At 60.7% G+C, this 18,019-nt stretch overlaps 1 protein-coding gene across 6 annotated transcripts in view; it reads left to right on the top strand.

Moving 5' to 3' along the window:
- LOC122385181 (serine/threonine-protein kinase tricornered-like) overlaps window positions 1-18,019 on the top strand; it is a 70,483-nt gene that overhangs the window by 35,145 nt on the left and 17,319 nt on the right. For all 6 annotated transcript variants that reach the window (XM_043373267.1, XM_043373266.1, XM_043373268.1 and 3 more), the window contains 2 exons: window positions 392-524; window positions 17,260-17,434. In XM_043373267.1, the coding sequence (XP_043229202.1) occupies window positions 400-524; window positions 17,260-17,434 (300 nt within the window). In that variant the 5' untranslated portion in view covers window positions 392-399. The remainder of the gene's footprint in view (window positions 1-391; window positions 525-17,259; window positions 17,435-18,019) is intronic.

Here is an 18,019-nt window from a genome sequence, read left to right as displayed (position 1 = left end):
GGCTCCACTAGCTGCACATAGCTGGGACGCCTCCCGGAGTGACGTCAGACGGCCTCCCGTGTTGATGTGTGTATGTTGCAAGGTTACGTAACGCTCTCAGATGGCCGCCGGGGGGGGGGGGGGGGCGAGCGGGTCCTGAAGCCGAGCGGCCCTGAACCGCGCGCGCCGAGGCGCCTCGGGCCGCCGCCTGGATTCCGTCAATGGCGGATTGATGTCGCTATTGTGCCCGTGACCTGAGCTGTAAAGCGCTGCCTCCGCCCACGGCATCGCCGATCCATCGCGTGGCTTTGATGTGTCGTTAGCGCGCGATCATTGGTAGGTCACTATGTGTGTGTCTGATGTGTCCATGGTGACCTGACCTGACTGACCGTGTGTCTCCTGTGTTCGGCAGTGCCGCGGATGGCGACCACGGAGAGCCAGATCCGGTTCAGCGGCCACACGCTGGACAAGGCCGTCAAGGCCAAGGTGACGCTGGAGAACTACTACAGCAATCTGCTACACCAGAATCTCGAGCGGAAGCAGAGGTGAGTGTCACCGTTAGGCCGCGGTCGCCGCTGCCGCTTGTCCGCCGCGCAGACCCTGGTCTTGAGAGGGCTCTGGCCAGGTGACTGGCGTTGTGACGGATGACGGGAGCCCAGGCCACCTTCTCCATTCATCATTTGTGGCGACACTTTGTCGTGCTGGTTTTGTAACAAAATTTGTAATTCTTTTGATAAACTGGAATTCGTGTGACCGTTCACCACTTTGTGGACGCTTTGGCAACTCGAGAGGGAAGGCAAACCAAACTCCAATGCGTCTCGGTCGTGCGGTCTGCCATTGCGATAATCCCGGTGAGACACGTGTCAGAAATGGCCTGTAATTATCCACCGGCGGAGGAGCTCATGTCACGGTGGCGTGGCTCCGTTCCGGTGGCTGCGTGTGCCGCGGTGGGTGCACCACCTGTCGGCGCGCTGGCCGACACGTGGCCCTCCCTCCCGGATGTTGCAGTCTCTGTGTGGCGCGGCTGACCCGCTGGGCGGTATCGGTGAGAGCGGCAGAGCCCTCCCGACTCGGGAGCTGTGGGTCACCGAGCCTCACCTCACCTCCGGGGCGGGTCTGACCCAGCGCCGGGCGAGGACATGGCCGCATTATGCGAGACATCCATCTCGGCCGTCTGCGGAGGCGGAGCGCGCGCGGAGTCGGCCGATCTCGGTCCTGTCGGCGGCAGATGTCGGACGGACCGCGCGGCTCGTCTCCCCTCTGTGGTGAAGCGCCGCCGCGTCTGACTGTCTCCGAGCCGAGTCTAATGAGTGTCCCGCCGCGACCAACACGTGCCGTCATTTGTTGCGTAACTGCCGGCCGAAAATTCCACTCGGTCGGCGCCGAATGGTGAACGATGGCTCGCTCGGGCCGCGCCGGTGGCAGGCACAGTTGGACCGACCGGCGGACGTATGATAGATTGGCGAGACACAGAGCGCAATCAGCGCCGGCCGGCGGCAGATGGCGTATTGACGCTGCCGGACAGGGCAGGCTCTCCGGCCGGTCGTCAAACTCTCACGGCAGTGTGACGATGTGGGCTGCAGCGGCGGCGCGCAGTCGGTGCGACCGGCGCCGCCCTGCTTTTCTCCGTCTTTATAGCGCCGTCTGTCCGAGAGCGGGGAACGCCCGTAGTGTAATAACGTCCCGTCCTGTAGAGAGGAGACGGCGATAGGACTGCGACGCCCGGTTTTTACCGCGATGAACGTCACACCCGCGTTTAATGATAGATCGCTCCCGTGCTGTTGATTCTCTCATTGTTCGGTGGTCGACTTTGCGCCATTAATGGAGCTCAGCGTCCGGGAGGCGGCAGATGCAGACGACGCAGGTTTTTCCCCGTCAGAGGCCGCTTCCCTGTGGGACATTTCTGCCCTCCGCCCGCCAGATGCCACGACTGGGAGATGACGGCCCGCGCAAACCCAATTTTTCCCTGTATCCCGGCCAGATAAAGTCAGGCGCAAAAACTCCCCATCTGCCGTCCGACTTGTATTGACGCTACGCTCCCGACTCACTGATTGAATGTGACGCGGCCGGTTTCTAGGCGGACGTCGGCGTCGTTTTTCCTCACTGCAGTAGCGTCGTCTGCGGCGGGCTGCATTGACAGAACCGTGCTAAAAGGCTTACGCGGAACAGGACATCCGCCCGAGATATGGACCGGATGTGTCCGCCCTCTGGCTGGAGGAGACAGGCGGGTGTGCCGTGCTGGCTCTGCAGACGGGGTGGATGACATTGCTCTCTGCCGGCTGTCGGATAGGCTGTAACCGGCGACTCTTGCCGCCCGAACTCTCCCGTCATTGCACGGGTCGACGAACTCCGCGGCGTCGATCAGCTGTGAACGTGCGCCGTCTGCTGTGTGGTCGCCTCCCGGCAGCCCGCGCTCCTCGGCTGGCTCTCAGTGCGCTCCCCGGTGGCGGCGGCCTGGACCGGTGGCTGGGAGACCCTGTTTACCGACAGCTGATCCGGGCCCGGCCAGCTGCCGTCGGTCGGGTCTCCCCTGTTTGCCCCGCGGCCCGCAGCGCTCGGTGTCGGCTCGGAGCGTCCCTTGTGGACGCGTCACGTGATGGGTCTGTCCGTGGGTGTCGTGACTCGTGTGTCGTGACCCGCCCCGTGTCCGCGGTGACCGACATGCGGCCCGTGCCGTGATAGCCTCCTCAACCGGCGCCATTGAATAATTAAGCGGGCGGTCGACGGTGGAAGTGGTAAAAACTCGCCGCAATTTGCCGGTGTAATGACTGGCTGATTCGGCGTATAGGCGCCCACCGCGCCGTGTTATTGATTGTGACATGTTGAAGGTCGCCAGCGTGTGAAGGTTCGATGGCTGGTGATAATCAATATCGCCATTATCTGGGTTCCAGTACCACGCGTCAACACGCTGGGCGAGGGCCGTTTGACTGGTCCGCCGTTAGTGAGCGCGTGTGTCTGCTAATCCGGCCAGCACGGCGGGCGCTCATCCTCCGCTGCAAAGCGCTCTGAGCCGGCCGTCCAGCGGTGCGTGCGCGCGCGCACGTGGGGCCCGCTGTGCGACCCTGCTGCTGTGTCCTTCGGTGTCCGGTCGGAGTCAGCGACCGGCTCCTCCTCTCTGTGTCTGTCCGCCACCCCGTCAGAGGCGAGCGAGAGTCACAGACCTAATGTCCCGGAACGGAAACTCCGTACCTATACGCAATGGAGAACAACAAAGGAGACTTCGGATTGCGGTTCTTGGAAACTTCATTAGCAAGGCAAATTCGGTGCGCTGGCTGGATAGGTAACGAGCCCAGAAGTCGGTGATATTTTGTTGCCGGTTTTGTTGTTGGTTTCACCTCAGCGCTTCCGGTGGCGTCTGTTGTCGGCTGCACGCGCTGGCGGCGCCCTATCCGCCCGGGTCGGCCAAAAACGGTACCTTGGCGACCCTCACGCGCTGCCGGCGGAGGGTGGCGCCTGGGGGTGTAGCGGTTTCACCCATTAGACGCGGCCCTCCCTCGCCATTGAGATCGCGCTGAGTGCGTGCTTAGTGCCGCCGCTGAGCAGGTGTTGCATAATGTGCCCGGGGAGGCGCAGCTCCCCGTGAGTGGGGTCCCGGCCGGACCGGGTCGTCGGTTTCCGGCGCCACTGACCCACTTAGGGCACGTCCTGAGAGGAGGGCCGGCGCACTGCCGGATCTGTGTGGGTGGCGCCCTGGGGAGCGGCGCCGCACGGGCACCACTCCCCACCCGGCCCGGCACGGCCTTGGACAGGTCGGCGGAGACTGGGACGGACGGAACACCGATGTCATATCGCACGGTGACCTTGGACGGGTCAGTGACCTCTGCCTGCCGACGGCACCCGGACAGGTCAGCAGGGTCAGCTGCGGACTCCGTGCGAGCGGCACAGAGCGTGTGACAGCCGCGTCCGGCCCGCTGAAATGTTGAACAGGCCATTACGGCCGGCCAACACACACTGACAGACCGACTATGAGCGTGCATAATTTCACAGCGTTCGGCCGCTTCGATCGCACGCAATCGTGAGGCGCCCCGGTATGCGCCGCCGCGCCGCGCCCGCAGAGCTCACCACGGAAACCTGTGATCGAAATGGCCGCGCCTGGGGCGCACAGCTGTGTTTGCAAATGGGAGTTTTTCGCTTGGATTGATGTTTGTTGTCAGTGGTTTTTATAGACCTGGAAGTGCGTAAAGAACCACCCCACTTTTAAAGAAAGGTGTGTGCTCTAGTTTTGTGCGGAACAACTTTGCGCACAAATGCTCCTGTTCCGTTTTTGCGCCGCGTTTGTCGCTGCTGTCGTACTGACTTAAAAGTCACCGTCCAGCACAAGAAGAAGATCTATTCTGCTCTCCTCTACACCTTCCAGCCAACTAAACTCACAATCCCCCTCCTGGCACATCCACAGCTCGCAGACACACATCTCACATCATCACCCACCAATCGCGCTGTCATACGTCATATATCTCACATCATAACCAGCCAATCATGCTCCCATACGTCATGCCCGGCCCAGCTACTTGCAGGGTGTAACTCGGCCCTGCCGGCATCAGATGCCGGCGGCTATGACCAACGCTGGGTCACCGGTTCACAGCTCGACGCTGAAGCTGACTCACACTTATACGGCTCACATTCATCCTTGCGTCACGCTACATCACCCCCTGGTTCTGAAGAACCACATTACTCTACATGTTACATGTCATTCAATCAACGCATCAACTACATCCTCTGGCACACCATCGCCATATCTTTCCGGCTCTCTTCGAACACGCGTACCACGCCGCAGCGTCGCAGGCACGAACGTTTCACTCTCGTCTGCGGACACATCGGACCCGGTCGGTGGATCGGGGTCCGGGGACTGAGCGACGCTGGGCGGCCGCGTGTCCGACTCCGTCACATCACTCGGAGCTGGCGACACACACACGCCATCACACTCGCTGTCATCAGACCACTCCACCGTTGGCGCTCGCAGAGCCCCTGGCCTCGGACATTCAGGGACGGTCAACCGATGTCGGAGGTTTCGCACATGTCGTGGGACATTATCGACTTCGATTGTCTGGGCCGAAACGACGCCTGTCACAATACCCTCGTCTGACTTTACAAAACATCGGTCGCCCCGCCGCCGAACCCACACCTTGTCCCCTACCTGGTATACACCGGGTTTCTTCAGCGGCAGGGCGTCACCAGGCTCGTCTGAGGTTCTGCGGGGCGTCACGTCAACGTCTCGGCCAGGGTGTCGAAGCACCCCGTTGATTGGAGCTGTGGCCGGGTCACTGCCATCCTTCGGTGTCACGTTGTATCGATGGACTGCTTCAGCAACGGAGCAGGACTGCCGGGCCACCATCACTTTGATGGTACGATGATGGCGCTCGACGATGCCGTTCCCGCCGGGCTCGTAGACAGCGCGGAACCGAATGGATACGTCCCAGCGAGCCGCGAACGCTAACATGACCGGCCACGGAACTCTGTCGCATTGTCCGTGAGTATTTCCGCCGGGGCTCCACGCTCTAGAAACACGTTCTCCAGCTCACTCACAATCTCCAGAGCTCCTGCCCGGCGAAGCCGTCGCCATATGGCGTACCTCGACGGCCCGCAGTCCACCAGCGTCAGGTATGGGTGGCCGTGCAGTGGGTGACATCCATGGCCAGGCGATCCCACGTGCGTTCTGTTCCGAGTGACCCACCGGGCCAGCGCTCCGGCGCCGGGTCAATCGAGGCACACGTCTGGCATCGTCTGACCACGTCTCGCACAGCTGGTTTTGACACCCGCCTCACCCCCAGCTCACGTCGGGCGTACCACAACGTTCTCCTCACTCCTTGGTGACCGATGTTTTCGTGGATGGTGCGGATGTCACTCGCTGAGGCACTTGTGATGGCAGCGACAGCCACCGGTTGTGCTTTGGACGAATCAGTGGTTGGCTGGTCGGCAGTCTGCAGCCAGGCGTTGGGCACCCGCGTCACCTCATCAGCACGGTTGACCGCTGACGCGACCAGCTCGATAGTGACCTCCAGTTCGTACTCGATGACGAGCTGACGGAAAACAGCCACGCGCCGTCGGATAAGCATTTCGGACTGCGCCTTGGTTCGCAGCCTTGCCTTACCCGACAGCGCGTCACTCAGCCAGCGGTGCACCGTCACCGAGTCTGTCCGGAGCGTCAGGCGACGGAAGCCCCATGCTACCGCCAGGTTGACACCGTTGAGAGCGGCATCCAGTTCTGAGATATTGATGTGCACGTCCCTCTCCGATTCGGCACGCAGCCAGGACGCGTCCTCGATGATGGCGCCCGTGTCAGGGTCAGTGAGCACGACACCGCGGGCGATGGAGCTGGCGTCGGTCCACACCACGACGCTCGTCCCTGTCACACACCACTGGCCGCGTGCCGGGTCACATGCTCGAAACCGCCGTGACACCTCATCCACCTCACGTTGTAGTTCCTCGCTGACGATCGGAGTGTCCCAGTCCGGGCTGAGGCGGTTGGCAGTCCGCTTCATCCATGCAGCGGCCGGCCGCAGCCAGCCTGCGACCGGCACATGAGATGTCAGCTGGCCGGCCCACGCGAAGACAGATCGCCGCGTTAGCACGGGTGGAGCCTGCGTTGGTGACTCCCCGTCCCTACTCCACTGGAGTGCCGGCCCGTCGCTCTCGGCGACACGAAGGCCCAGCATACGTGCACCGGTCGCGACCCGCTCCGGCGGCTTGCATGTGAGCCCGAATCGAGCGAAGTGCTCGGCAACCTCATCAGCCGAGACCACCGCTTCGTTGACCAGCAGATCATCGGCGTAAGGCAGCACTGCCTCTGCCAATCCGGGGCTCTGTGCGAGCACCTTCCTGACCACAGCCTTCATGATCAGAGGCGCGATACTGAGCCCAAAGCCGACCCTGGTCAGGCAGTACCGCCGCCCTTGCACGATGACTGTCTGGTACGGCCACAGGGCCGGGTCCACACGAAGCTGAAGAAAAGCTTTCTTCAGATCCAGGACAGCGACCCGGCGTCCGTGACGTCGCCACCTTCGCAGCTCTTCCACGCAGACGTCAGCGTCGGCTGTGTGACGTGTCAGGTGTTGATTGAGTTCCCGATAATCTAACACCGGCCGCACCTTGTCCTTCGCTGCCTGAGTAACCACCATCAACGGGATCAATCCCTGTGCGGGACCGTACATCGTCTCATCGTATTCGCGCAGCCAGCCCTCACTAATCCACAGCGCCAGCTCTGCATCGAATTTTTCACGCGCACAACTCGGCACACCGTACTGAGCTATCGAGTTTCCAAGCGGGGGCGGAGCCACGCCACCGGCCCATTTCCAACGGACTGTCCACACATCATCGAACACAGCCGTGAAGTCAGTCTCGTCAATCCTTAGCTCCGGCTCCGTGTCGACCGCTCGACACACCTCCCGCTCCGGCGGGACCTCACGCTGCACCACAGCAGCCGTGTCAACCGCTCGACACACCTCCCGCTCCGGCGGGGCCTCACGCTGCACCACAGCAGCCGTGTCGACCGCTCGACACACCTCCCGCTCCGGCGGGACCTCACGCTGCACCACAGCAGCCGTGTCGACCGCACGACACACCTCCCGCTCCGGCGGGGCCTCACGCTGCACCACAGCAGCCGTGTCGACGCTCGCAACTGGGTTGTCGCTCCCGAAGCGAACGGATCCTCCACATACACTCACGCCCTGCAGGGCGTCAATGCCGGTCATGCCCAGCAACACGTCTACGCCCAGCAACCGGGCCGGTACGACGACCGCCCGCACACTCACTGTCGCCCCGCGCACTCCAAGGCTGACCACAGCCCGCCCACAGCACAGCACCGGGCTGTCGTTGACAGCGACCAAGCTGGCGTCACTCCGCTCCCAGCAGGACACCATGCCCTTCCACACCACTGTCTCGCTGCACCCTGTGTCGACGAGTGCTCGGCACTTGCGCCCATTTACATTGATGTCGATGATGGGGGCTCTTGGGTCACTGCGGCAGCTGGCGACGGCGGAGCCCGTGGCGCTGATGTAGCGCCGTCGCCGTGCCCGTTTGGGCAGAGCCGGGCGATGTGGCCTACCTGGTTACAGGTCCAACACCGCAGTGGTGGACGGCGACCCGTCCCTCTGGCTCCCCGCTGCTGCTGTACATATGATGGCGGCGGCTGGACGACAGCCACCGATGCAGTCGCTCTCTCCCTGGCCGCCATCGCCAACGTTGACCTAGCGACGGCGACGGCTCGCTCCAAGGAGAGAGTTTCATCTCCAGCACTGTTACGTACTGTTAGCCGCACCTCCGGCGGCAGACCTTGCAGGAAGTGCGTCGTCATCACTTCGTTGGACACTGAACCTATGAGGGATATCAGCCGCTTGACTGATCCCAGGTAGGCATCCACAGACTCGCCCGGTTGTAGACGTCGGTGATACAGCTCATACATAGCCGCGTCGGGTCCCAATGCAAATGCACGATGCAGTTTTTGGCGGACGATTGCAGCATCCCGCTGCTCGGTGGAGGAGAGGGTGGCCCACACCTCGTACGCCTGGTCCCTCAGGCGTGTGGGTATGACAGCGGCCAGTGACACACGACGCAGGGCACACAGCTGTGTCGCCTGCTCCAGCCATCTGACGACGTCACCGCTGCCGTCGAACTCCGGTATTGCCCGCAGATCGAATGCAGGCGCAGGAAACTCTGGTTCCATGGTATTGGTACCAGCTACCGGTGCACCACTGCCCTCTTCTACGTCAGACATAATCACAACACTTAGTCGAGAAGGCCGAAATAGCTTGTCGTACTGACTTAAAAGTCACCGTCCAGCACAAGAAGAAGATCTATTCTGCTCTCCTCTACACCTTCCAGCCAACTAAACTCACAATCCCCCTCCTGGCACATCCACAGCTCGCAGACACACATCTCACATCATCACCCACCAATCGCGCTGTCATACGTCATATATCTCACATCATAACCAGCCAATCATGCTCCCATACGTCATGCCCGGCCCAGCTACTTGCAGGGTGTAACTCGGCCCTGCCGGCATCAGATGCCGGCGGCTATGACCAACGCTGGGTCACCGGTTCACAGCTCGACGCTGAAGCTGACTCACACTTATACGGCTCACATTCATCCTTGCGTCACGCTGCAGTGGCTGTTTGTGGCAAGTGTTTGCTGTTTTCTCAGCCCGGTTGGCGCGGCACACCTGTGTGTCCCCTCCGAGCCGGAACGGGCTGTCCTGGCCGACCCACGCACCGCAGCGGCGCCGCCGGAGCCTTGACACACATCTTTCTGCGCGCCGGTCCTGCCGCGGCTGTCGACGCCCACCACCTGTGCAGGTGCCGCCATCGGCACTCGGCAGTGAGTGTGACTTTTTCTGGGCCGCTCAGCTCAACAAAGGATTAGTCGCACCGCTCGCGCGGCCCCTGCGATCGACCGGTGCTGCCGGACCGAACGCGACGCCGCCTTTGTGCGGCAGATCCGGCCGAGATCGAAAGTGATCCCCAGGAGGGCATCTGAGCTGCATCACAGTCGCAACCGAGCTGCATCAAAGCTCCACCGGAGGCTGCCGGGCTCAGGTGCGCTCAGGGCCGGGTTGGGGGGGGGGGATGATGGATGCCGAGGTGCCTGGCCATGTGACCCGACCCCGGCTGCCCTGCCGGTCCCGTGGTCCCGTGGTCCCGTGGTCCGGTCTGGGCGGTCCGGTAGTCCGATCCGGCGCCGTCTGGTGGCCGGCCGGTCGTGCTGCCCAGCCCGGTAACAACACTCGGGTCAGCTCACGAGCCGGCGCCGTTTGGGGTCAGCTGACACCTGGCCCGGCGTGCCCACGGCGACCCCACGCCGGGCCCCGAGACGACGGGCGTGCCAGGCCACCCACCCGGCTGCCGGGCGCGCAGTGGTCTGGTGCGGCGGCTGTGACGGACGCCAGCGCCACGTCAGACGGGTTCGGCCGCGCCACTTTCTGACCTCGATAGCACGGATGTGTGCTGTTCGTCATGTTTTGTATTTCGTTTGAATATGTGGTGCGCCGGCCACTCCCCGTTCGGACCGGCCGCTGACAGCTCTGGAGCTGACCTCCGGGCTCGTCGGACCACTGACGGCCAGCCGTCACACATCTCTTGTTCCGTCACACAATCGGGGTGACGGGCCGTGACGCTACTGTAGGGCTGTATCGCGGGGAGAGAGAGAGAGAGGGAGAGAGAGAGAGAGAGAGAGCCGGGATCACGCCATGGCTGCCGCTGCAGCGCCCGGCGCTCGTCACCTCTGACCTCGAGAGAGCGGCGGTGTCACGGCTGACGGCGCGGGCCGGGTCGGACCGACGCGCCGGGCCGGTCGGCTGACTTTCCCGCCCGTTGACCCAGGGCGGCTGCTGTTTGCACGGCGCTATTGACGGGGTGAGAGCGACCGACGGTTGCTCAGTGCTCATATGTCCGCGCCGCTCGGCCGTGGGGGGGGGGGCGGCGTGGCACCAGTATTGGTATGCCTGCCCGACGTGCCGCGGCGGACCGGACGGTGACCGGTGACTCGCCGGGCGCCCGGGCCTATCGGCGGGCACACAGCCGCGCCAGGCCCGATAGCACTGGAACTTCCCGGCCGAGGTGAACTTTACCCCGGGCCGTGCAGGGAGGCGGCGGCGCGCTGCAGACCGCCCGCGGCGCCGTGCACGTGGTCTGGCTGTTTGTCCACTATGCGTGCGCAGCTGCGCGGACGGCTCTGTTACCGAGCGCCGCCGGCGGCCGGCCGGGTGTCGGCACCCGTGTTGGCGCCGCGCCGGCCGGCTCGGGTTGCACCTGTGTGTGGTGTAGCTGGCGCTGCCTGCACAGTGCACAGACTGGCTGCTGCACACCTTGCATCAGCCGGGACGGGTAGCTTTCTCCGTCGGCAGGCCGTGGGGCGCCGCAGTGGCCGTGATTTCGCGGCGCCGCCGGCGCTGTGAGAGCGATGGAGCCGGGTAACGGCAGACACCGCCTCACGGCTCCAGAGGTCAGCGGGTTACAGGGCCGGCGGCCGGTCGTGCCGACGCCGCGCCGCGACTGCGCCGTGCGTGGCTCGAACGGCCCGCCGGCGTCGGAGTTATGGACTGAACGGACCAGCGCGATAGCTCGGCTGTTAGTGGGCTGGTCAGTCGGCACCTCTGGGCTGTGGCGTGATGCTCTCTCTCCCCACTCCTGCCTTTGTCGAGTGTCCTGAACGGATGGTGTCCAGAGGAAGTGGCCGGACGGAGTGACGCCACTGCGGTCAAGGCTCTGACAGCGTCGCCGCAAGCTGTTCCGGTGGTGGACGCCGGTCGCGGGGTCCGCTCCGGTCTGCTGGGGTCGCGACAGGCAGAGACAGGTCCCCGGGGGTCGGAGCGGCGCGCTGTAGAGCTGCGCTGGTGACGGAGAGGTCAGGATGTTCAGACGGAGCTGCGTGCGTCATCTCCGCTGAGTCTGTCCCCCGCCGTCACAGTCTCCGGCCCGCCGCCACCGGCCACCGGATGTTCAGATATAGGCGCGTTGCTGCGTCAATCTGGGCGATTGGTTCTGGGAGCGTTACACAGGCAACCGCAGAGGGCTTCACAGAACAGCCTCCTACGAGAAGTCCCGTCCCAGGTCGCTCTGTGACGGTAATTAACGCCGTGCCACTGTGAAGCCAGCCAAACGTTACCCACTCCGCTGACAGCGCTGTAAATGTGACGGCCGCTGGTTTTAGGAGTGAACTGGGCGAGTCCGAGAAACATTGTCTATCATCGTGTCTGACTCGGTTGGGCGCGTGACCTGTGGGCCGGGCCGCGGCGGCTGGTGCCGACTGGCGCCGCACCGTCACGCCTCTCGTCACGGTCACGGCACGTTCGTGACGACGCCGGCTTTTGTCTGCCGTTTCCGGCCGCGGGGCCGTCGGCCGGTCGCCGCTCCAGAGAAGTGTCCGGGTGGCGGCAGTTGTAGCACCATCGAGTACCGCTAGCAAGGCTGTGGAACTGCGAGTCAGTCCCGTACGACAGCCGCGCTCGCTGTGCCTGAGTCGGGGGCGGTGTGCTGTGTCTCTCATGCTCGGACCGTATGCGCCGTCCGTACACTGACTGATGATGGTGTAGTATAGCCCCCATCTGCATCACTCGGCCGACTGCGACTCATGCCCGCAGGTGCAGCTCCACTCGACTGGGTGTATAATGTGGGCGGCGGTTAGGGCCGGATTTCACCAGCCGCCCTGCACTCCTGCACCCCCGGCACATGGTGCTTACCGTGCACACCGGCGGACCATGTGCGCGCGCCGGCCGGGCCGCTATCACACGGCCCATTATCATAACCGGCCCGGGACGGTGTCGTAGTTCCTGACCGGCCGGTCTGAGCCGCCCTCGGCCGGCGACAGCGGCCGCCGATGTCGTACACAGCCGCTCCGGGGCACGGACGTAAAAGTAGTCGGCCGACTTCCTTTCGATTCCATGTGACGGCGCGTTGGAGCGCCGCTATCTGGGCGGCATCTGGGCGCCGGCGTGGCTGGCGCGGCTCGGGGAGCAGCCGGAGGGTCTCGGTGGTCCTCCGGCGGGTCTCTGAGGTGACGGGGACCGGTCCCGGTCTGCTCTGGTCCCCGGGCGGTGACCAGTGGTCCCGACCTGACCTGTATCTGGGCCGGCCGGTCCGGTCCGGGTGGGACACAGACGCCCGGTTACGTCAGTTGTATTCGGCCGGCGCGGCGCCGCGATCCATCCATCTGTCCGGCGCGGCTGGCGATGGAGCGACATCAGGCTGCCGGAGAGCCGGGCCGGAGTTCGTACCGACGCGCCCGGCTGCCCCCGATAACACGATACCGATTCACGGCCCCGATGGCCCGGCGAGATTTCGTGATTTGATGAAGCAACGGTTTGATTATTCTCAGGATACTGATTGTAATGATTTCGGCCGCACACCAAACGACCATCAGCGCGGTTTCGTGTTAATAACTTCATAGTGCATCCATCTATGAGATCCCCGCATTGCGATTGTTATCGTGATCGTAACGCTCGCCGCGTGATGTCATGACATAATTGATCATAACAATCTCGGTGCCCGCTGCTATAAATATCCAGCCGTTTCGCAACACAGCGGTGCGGGTGCCGCCGCGGATCGTATACCCGCTCGGTGGTGTTACGACCGTGCGGGCCGCAGCCGCTCACTTACAGGGTGTCCCATAAGTTCGTTCTCACCTTTTATTTGCATGTAAAACATAGTACATTGCGTTTTGATATGTTTATAACCCCTCAATGTGCTCCCCATTTCATAGGCAAACACATGAATACATGCTGCGACATGCCAACCGGCATGTTTGGCAGCATAGCAGGCTTGAAGTTAGCCCAGACGGACTTGGCATGCGCCGTGAGCTCCTCAATGCTGGAACACCGCTTCTCTTCGACGAGCCTCGATTTCAATATTCCCAACACATTTTTATGAAATTTGGATCCGATGAGTTGCCTGGGATGTGATCTTGCCACACACGACTATCACAGTCTCCTGGCACTGCTTTTATGCTTTGCTTGACCTCTGCACTGATGCACTGTCTTGCTTGAAGATGGGCCTACGACCTCCCGGATGCCATTTCTACTAAAAAAAATGTGGTCATACTTGCGGTTCAAGTTAAGCTAGAAAGCTGAAACTCCTCCTAGATCTTCTTGGAGAAGCGTTCTGCGTCCCAAGACTGTTCCTGGAGCATCATTCGCAACGTGATCAGTGTCTGGACGCATATTACCCCACATTACCGTGACCCTGGCCTTTTGCATAGGAATAAAGCTGGATGATACAAAGGCCTTTTCCGTCGCCCATATGGGACCGTTTTGGGGTTTGGACGGGTGTTTTATCTCGAGCACGGACTAGGTAGTCCAGATGACCACATTGATGTCATCGACCCTCCAGTTTTTTTAGCCTCAGGCATAACGAAACACATGTTTGGCCATTTTAAGACGTTTTTGACTGTTTTGAGCCCTCCGGTAAGTAGAGCTTAAGTCACCTTGAGTTAGGTACCCCGAAATGATACTCTTAGACAGCTGGTTATACAACCTGGAAAGCCTGCTTACCAACTTTCTAACGCTAAGACCTTTTTACGGCCATTTTGGCGCCACACAGTTTTGGCCACATGGCTCACTCGTGAAAGCTGACAAAAAAGAGCATAAACTTGCAGCGATTGACTCCCGACAAATCATCGGCGTCACTTGTTGACTGTGCGTCCAGTTAGCGACAGACATTGGCTACATATTGGATGGCCTCAATCACCCTCAACCGTCGTGAATGGCCCAGTGCGGTCTAAATACCGAGACGTTCCCGTATCGGAGACCTCTATGTTGCGGCGTAAGCCGTCTCCAAAGGAAGTGAACTCTCTGGCAAAAAATATTTTGTCTAGACGAATTAGTTACCGTGGAGCACATTCACAGTTGCCATGGCAACCCCAAAAGCTCAGTTTCAAAATAAATTAAGCGTGGCTTTAACCCTATTAGTGGCAGGGGGGGGGGGGTTGTTTTTATCCACCCCTCAGGTTTTTCGGGAATAGCTCCGAAACCGCTGAAGCTACGATGCTGAAATTTTCTGACTTTTCCTAAAACTAAATTGGGCACATTCCCTGAAAATTTCAAGTTCATAACTTTACCAGGGGCGGCTCCAGAGCACTGGGAATTGGGGGGTCCTATTCGTGAAGCGAGTCATTTGGGCGAAGATCACGATGCTGCACCAGTTTTACGAACAGTGGATGAAAGGTATTATGTGATAACATATACAGTTATTGTGCATCCTCTTTTGACACGTTTTTGCTATAATAGGCGTATCCAGGCGTCCAAAAAGGGGGGTTATGTTTTACCTCCCAACATAGGTGCCCTGACACCGCCTATGCATGACCAATACAATTGTAGTCGTTCTCTCATAAGAAAATTGTAACATAACAAGACCATTACCACCCTTTTTAGAAACAGTACCAACAAAAACCTTATTTACTATACTTTTTGTGTACCCCCAATCTCAATGATCTGTATCCGCCTATGATTTTTGAAAATGCATATTTTTAGGATCCATGTGAATTCCTGGTTCATTCTCTATCGATCGGCAAAAGTTGCGTTAAGATTGGTTCAGAAACCTGGCCGTGATAAACAGTCTAAAATGTATCTGCAATTTGCCCGTTTTTACCCCCCTCTACCGCCCCTATTGACATTTTTTAATTTTTATTTTTTAGAAATGTAGATCACGTTGAGCGAAATCGAATGCCGTTTGAATTTTGAAAATCGGCCCGTTAGATCTCGAGATATCAAGGGGGGGTCGTAAACAGCCCCCCCCCCCCCCCTGCCACTAATAGGGGGTAGCCAGGAGCCTGCCACTAATAGGGTTAAATAAGAGAGCCTCTTAAAAAAAAATTAGGTGAGAAGGAACTTATGGGACACCCTGTAGCACACGGAGCGCCCGGCCACAGCCGCCGCCTCCACCCAGCCAGCTCGACCTTGACACGGCCTCCTCGAGCCGCGTCGATCACCGATTCTGGATCACATGCTGACGATGCGGTATCTCAGTGTCGGCCAACAGCGGGCGGCTGAATGTGGTCAATTTTGTGTATGGTGGAGGCCGTATTTTGACAGACTGCAAACGGGCAACGGCTGGTCAGTGGTCATTCATAGCTCGATGGCGTCGGCCGGAGGGAGATGCTGTAACATTCACGATGTGGTGCATTGGTTCGGTGGGGGAGCGCCAGCGACATCTAGCCGGCCCAGCAGACGGGACGGCACGGACGGGACGCAATATCGGCCAATGTAATCAACGGCGTCTCGCATGGCTGGCGTACAGATGTTTGCCTATTTCTCCGGCCGTACGATACATCGGCGGCCGCGGCCGTGGACTTTGGATGATTTACGCATGACTGGCGATCATATGCGTTCTGGGGATATTTGTATTTTTTATGGAGCGTGGTGATGTACTCATTTAGGATATTACGTAACTATTGAACGTTAGAAAAAATAGCCGCGACAGCCAGGCCCATCGAGTAGGACTACACACGGCAGAGCGGCTGCGGCGCAGGGCGGCCGGCGTCGTTCCATTTCCCCTCAATGGGCGCCTCATCTCCGGAGTACGCCGCCCGGTCGAGGTCAGGGCGAGACGTCCGTCTATCGGCCGGTCGAGGTCAGGGTGAGACGTCACTCTACCCCTCCGTCCTCCTCCCGGCGAGTCTCACTTCCTCCGACGGCCGGCCGACCGTCCCAGGAGTCTCCAGCCCCACACACACCTCCGCTCCCGGCCTCCGCCCCGTGGGAGGAGGTGGGAGAACGCGGCGACGGCGGCCCCGATCGAACCTGATTCATGTCTGTGTGCCGACCGACCGGGAGGCGACGATCAATGGTGGCCGTGACCGTTCGGCGTTCCAGGGAGGGACGGAGGGGGCCGAGCTAACAGGCCGCGGAAAATGTCAGCTCGATATGCCAGGGCTATTGTCACGGTGCAGTAATGCACGGTTTAAGTTGTTAAGAGATTGTTAGGAGGGGTAGTTTTGTAGGTCATAGTATGAAGTAGATGATGCACTTCAGTTAGCTGAGCTACCCATGCTATTCCGGAGCCATCCCATGAGGACGATTCCCGGCATGGCGCTGATGTCAGCCGTTCCGATCCGCGCATGGCTCGCGCGCCGTGCCCGCTGTGCCGTCCGTGGCGCTCCGTGATGGCCTCTGAAGCGGCCGGCGGACACCGTTACCGTTCTCAGACCGACGGCTTTATAGAGCGAACCGGCGCGCCGCGGCCGGACCGATCGTCCGAGGCTCAACCATCGCCATGTCATGGACGCACTCTGGGAGCGCCGCGCCGGCCGTGACTGCCACGTCGGCTCGGATCGGGTTGTGCTAGTTTGGGATGGGCTGCGCTGGATTTAGCTCTGTAAGGTGGACCAAGCCCACCTCCACTCCTTCGTTGGTATCCTGGTGCCGGATGTGTGTCCAGGCGGTCTCGGCCGCTGGGCTGTCCGTGCGGCTGATTGTGCCCGGCAGCTCCTCCACCAATGGGCTGGCCGAGGTCAGAGGTCACCAACGGGCTGGCCATCCCGACTCCTGTCGCGCCCAGACCCGTGTCCAAAGACCGGACACTGCACCGCGGGGGCTGAATGACCGTGCGGTGCCAGTCGCGCCGGGAGAATGCGTTGATAAATATAATCCCTTCTTGCATATTGCTCTGAAGACAGTATCGATAGACAGCATTTGCTTTGCTTTTCTGCTGTCTTTTTCATATTGCGGATCCAATCTTAACTCTTTGAGATATCTTGATTCAAAATACACCTCATCGACCTCTTCTCATTGTCCCTACGTGCCCTTCGGACCTCGCCGGTCTTGACCTGACCTGACCTGACCCGTTCTGCCCTCAGGCACACGCGGCTGGAGCAGTCGATGCAGGAGGAAGGTCTCTCCGAGTCGCAGAAGGTGGAGAAGCGCCAGCAGCACGCCGTCAAAGAGACAGAGTTCCTGAGGCTGAAGCGGGCCCGTCTCGGAGTCGAGGACTTCACACCCATCAAAGTCATCGGCAAGGGCGCCTTCGGAGAGGTGAGGGCGGGCGACAGGGAGCCGCGAGCTGTGTGCTGCGATGGAAGGTATATCGTGATGGTGACCGTGATCGTGAACGTGATTATGATCGGAGTGACAGCGTGCTGGGAGCTTCGTGCACATTCAGTTGGAGTCTCCATGTTCAGCTAGGTCAACCGCGGCCAGCGTCTTCCCTGTCTTCGTTCTGATCAGCGTCCTGCGATCATCAGCTTGTCTCTGGCTGTCATCTCGTCCTCGGCGATGGCTCTGAGTGAATTAGGACCGCGGTCGGTGGGTGACACAACAGCGGGAGAGCGGCGCCGTCCCATATTTCCCACGTCATCTGCTGTCGGCGCTCTGGCCATCTCGGCTGATCTGATCTCCGGCTCTGACGATGTCGGTCGATACTGGTGATGAAGTGCCGTCGTGACACGCCGCGTAACGGGAGGTGTGACGTGTCCTGTGACGTCCTGTGACGCCATGACGTCAATGGGGTGACAATGGCGGGCTGGTTTGACGTCCGAATAGCGATGATGGAAGGGGCTACCGATAGTGGAAGCCCCTCTGCTGGCCATCTATCCGCCTGTCCGCCCGTCCGTCCGGCAT

This window comes from Amphibalanus amphitrite, unplaced genomic scaffold (genome assembly GCF_019059575.1).
Source record: "Amphibalanus amphitrite isolate SeventyFive unplaced genomic scaffold, NRLGWU_Aamphi_draft 000211F_arrow, whole genome shotgun sequence".
In the NCBI taxonomy this organism is placed as follows: domain Eukaryota; kingdom Metazoa; phylum Arthropoda; class Thecostraca; order Balanomorpha; family Balanidae; genus Amphibalanus; species Amphibalanus amphitrite.
Note: the sequence above shows the minus strand (reverse complement) of the source record. Positions and strands in the feature narration are given on the sequence as shown.